Source organism: Portunus trituberculatus, chromosome 24 (genome assembly GCF_017591435.1).
Source record: "Portunus trituberculatus isolate SZX2019 chromosome 24, ASM1759143v1, whole genome shotgun sequence".
NCBI lineage: Eukaryota > Metazoa > Arthropoda > Malacostraca > Decapoda > Portunidae > Portunus > Portunus trituberculatus.
Window position 1 is genome coordinate 9,871,722 of NC_059278.1, and position 3,897 is coordinate 9,875,618.

Here is a 3,897-nt window from a genome sequence, read left to right on the forward strand (position 1 = left end):
GCAGAAGACTGTCCGTCAGGGAATGTTAAGTAATCCTCGTCCAGCGCCCTTTTTTTGGTTAACGCCTTTTTTCAGCGTTCATGTTATTGGTCAATGTGTATTATTCTTATTTAAATTTTTCCCTCCTTCTTTCACCTTTATTTCATGTCAATATTTTTTTTCTCTCTATCTTCCTGTCTGTGCGTCTGTCTCTTCGCCTGTCTCTTCGTCTTACCCTTCTGCGAACCCATCTCATCTTCCTTGCTGTCTTTTTTTTTTTTTCCTTCATTTCCCCTACATTAAGAATGTCTATTTCTCTCTCTCTCTCTCTCTCTCTCTCTCTCTCTCTCTCTCTCTCTCTCTCTCTCTCTCTCTCTCTCTCTCTCTCTCTCTCTCTCTCTCTCTCTCTCTCTCTCTCTCTCTCTCTCTCTCTCTCTCTCTCTCTCTCACACACACACACACACACACACACACACACACACACACACACACACACACACACACACACACACACACACACACACACACACACACACACACAACTTTTTTTCCGGTTTCATCGTTTTATCTTTGATTTATGTGTAGAGATGAGACGACGAATAGAAAAATGTAAAGTAACAGTAATAATTAACTTCTGAAAATTGATATTTTCTTCCGTACAAATATTATATAGAAAGGAGAAAAGGAAATAGAAAAAAGTCATCGCCTTACATTACCCAGAATTCGAAAAATAAAACTGATATGGAAAGTGAAAAACAAACTCGCAAAATAGAGAATGAAAAGCCGAAGTGTATAAGAGAAGTTTTCGCATGACCCACCCCTCCAAAAAAAGAGGAAATATTAAGCTTCAGCCTGAGGAATTTAGACCGTGGAGCTAAACCCTAGGACGCCAATATTTTTACCTTTTTTGTGGTTCAGCATTAATAATCTTTCCAATAGATATATATACTGCTTTTAAAAATTTCCATCCCTTTATTTTTTTGAGGCCCAAGTTGTCTCCAGAACTGTTTCATCCTAACATTACAGCTAACATACTCCCCCTATCTCTTCCTACTTAACCAAAATCTTAACTTATTTGATCTAACGACTTACCGTGATCTTACCTAACATGTATTTTTTTCCTTTAGCTCTTCCTGTACCTTTTTAGAATATAACCTAACCTAACCTAACCCAACCTTCCTGTACCTTTTTAGAATATAACCTAACCTAACCTAACCCAACCCAACCCAACGCAACCTAACCTTCCTGTACCTATTTAGAATATAACCTAACCTAACCCAACCCAACCCAACCCAACCTAACCTTCCTGTACCTTTTTAGAATATAACCTAACCTAACCTAACCTAACCCAACCTTACCTAACCTTCCTGTACCTTTTTAGAATATAACCTAACCTAACCTAACCTAACCTAACCTTCCTGTACCTTTTTAGAATATAACCTAACCAAACCTAACCTAACTCAGAGATAACGCCGCCTTACTTTACCTAAACTGACCAAAACTATCCTACCATATCTAAACCCATACTGAAATAACCAGACCTTAACATCACGTCACCTTGCTATACCTTACGTGATCAAACCTATCTAAACCTAACCTAACCTAATCTAACAACCTACCCTGACCTGACCTTACCATATCTAACCTAACCTATGTATAACACAAGATAATATGCATGACATGATCTTACCTAGCACTTTCCTTTCCTTCATCTACCTACTTCGAAAATGATAAAGCAGACGTATCACACTTCCTTCTTCACTTTCTCTTCCTGTCCTTTCTTATTTATGAACCCAATGCTCAGGTCTACGAAAGAAAGACCGGAAGTGCGTAATTTTCCCTGCTGTCTCCTTCTTCTTCTTTGTTTTTTTTTTTTTTTTTTTTATTTGTCCTTTCACTTATTTTCATTCCCCCTCACCTCGCATCCTGTGTTTGCACTAGTGTTTATTTTGTCTTATTTTCATTGCTTTCTTTAATAGAATGTCGCTTTCCTACTTCGTGGTGTTTGACTTGCACATATTCCTTAGACAATGTCACTCTCTCTCTCTCTCTCTCTCTCTCTCTCTCTCTCTCTCTCTCTCTCTCTCTCTCTCTCTCTCTCTCTCTCTGGTCACTCATTATGAAACTGTATATTCATAATTTGATTTTTTTCTGTATTTGATGTCTGCCTCCTTTTCTGATCTTTTTCGTATGTTTAATATTTTTTTTACGATGTTAGAAAATAAGCGATGAGGAATATTTAACAGGAAAATTCTTGTGTTTGGCAGTGTTTTTCGTGCGTGTCTGCACGGCATGTTGTCCGTAAAGTATGCACTTGACTTCAGAAGAATTTATTTTGTATTTTTGATAAAAGAGAGAGAGAGAGAGAGAGAGAGAGAGAGAGAGAGAGAGAGAGAGAGAGAGAGAGAGAGAGAGTAAGTGCAGAGGGCAGAGCGCCTTATCAGTAACGCCAGACAGCAGCACCTTCCCCGACAACCGTGGCGGCAGCGACAACAACAACAGCAGCAGCAACAGCAGAGACAGGAGGACAGGCAGGTGCTGAGGGACACACTGGATCACCGCCGGAAAGCGGCGGCGCTGACAGTGCTGCATAAAGCGCAGATCCAGAATGTTCCTCACCTAGCGGACCTGAGAGCTACCTGGAGGAGATCTGAGCGAAATACAAGAACGGTATTGAGCAACGACCTCCTCCTTGAGGCACCAAGGTCTCGCTCCAGCACCCACAAACGGGCCTTCTCTTCCGCCACTGTAGTGTGGTAGAATGCTTTCACTGCTGTGGTGGACGTGCGACGTCTGTCCACACAGCAAATGGAGACCACACACAGATGGTTACACACCCAGCCTCATTATAATGTACATGCTTTAAGATAGTTGCAAAAGGCAAATGTAACTTTAGCAAAGAACTAGAATACTGTACACAACTCATATATGTATGATAAAAGAGAGAGAGAGAGAGAGAGAGAGAGAGAGAGAGAGAGAGAGAGAGAGAGAGAGAGAGACAGACAGACAGACAGACAGACAGACAGACAGACAGACGGGAAAGACAGATAGACGGACAGACAGACAGACGGAAAGACAGACACAGACAGACACAGACGAGAAAGACAGACAGACACAGACGGGAAAAGACAGACAGACAGAAGAAACAGACAGACAGATAGACAGATAGACGGAAAAGACAGACAGACGGGAAAGACAGACAAGAGAAAAGACAAAACGACAGGCAGATAAGCAGGAAACCAGAGGGAAAGACAGACAGACGGGAAAGACAGACAAGAGAAAAGACAAAACGACAGGCAGATAAGCAGGAAACCAGAAGGAAAGACAGACAGATAAACCGGAGAAAAGACAAATAGAAAGATAAAAAGGAAAGCGAGATTTTTAAGGTACATCCGTATAGAGCGTAAAATAACAAACACAAAAAAAATGTTCCTTAACGTCACAAACAGACGGGGAGACAGACAAAACCAAACAGGGAAACCGTAACAGACAGTCAGACACTAAACATACAAGTCTTCGTACATAATAACACAGAAATTTAGACAAATCAATAAATCCTCAATGGAAATCCACACGCGCCTCGATCTGAGCATTACTGTACTTCGAAACATCAGACACGATACATTTTTGCCAGAGTTGCTTGGCCCGGTGCTTCAGTCCGCCTCGGTACTCACCAACAATCCATGTGAAGCTTTGCTCTGCACGGCGCTGTCCTCTCGCCCCGCGACTTTGCAAATATGTATTTTTTTTTAATCCAGAGAGAGAGAGAGAGAGAGAGTTGTGTGTTGTGTGGAATGAATTTCGGATCCCAATTAATTTACAGTCAGCAACATGACAGTGATTATATATGGACGCCGTAATTACAAGCTGGTCATGATGGGAAGTGACAATTAGAAAGCCAGAACATGAACAAAAATG

General features: G+C 41.2%; 1 protein-coding gene across 1 annotated transcript in view; it reads right to left on the reverse strand.

Moving 5' to 3' along the window:
- LOC123508139 (long-chain-fatty-acid--CoA ligase 4-like) overlaps positions 1-3,679 on the reverse strand; it is a 65,038-nt gene extending 61,359 nt beyond the window's left edge. Inside the window, exon 1 of the mRNA XM_045261654.1 lies at positions 3,654-3,679. Coding sequence (XP_045117589.1) covers positions 3,654-3,664 — 11 coding nt within the window. The 5' untranslated portion in view covers positions 3,665-3,679. The remainder of the gene's footprint in view (positions 1-3,653) is intronic.
- Between the last annotated feature and the right edge of the window lie 218 nt (positions 3,680-3,897).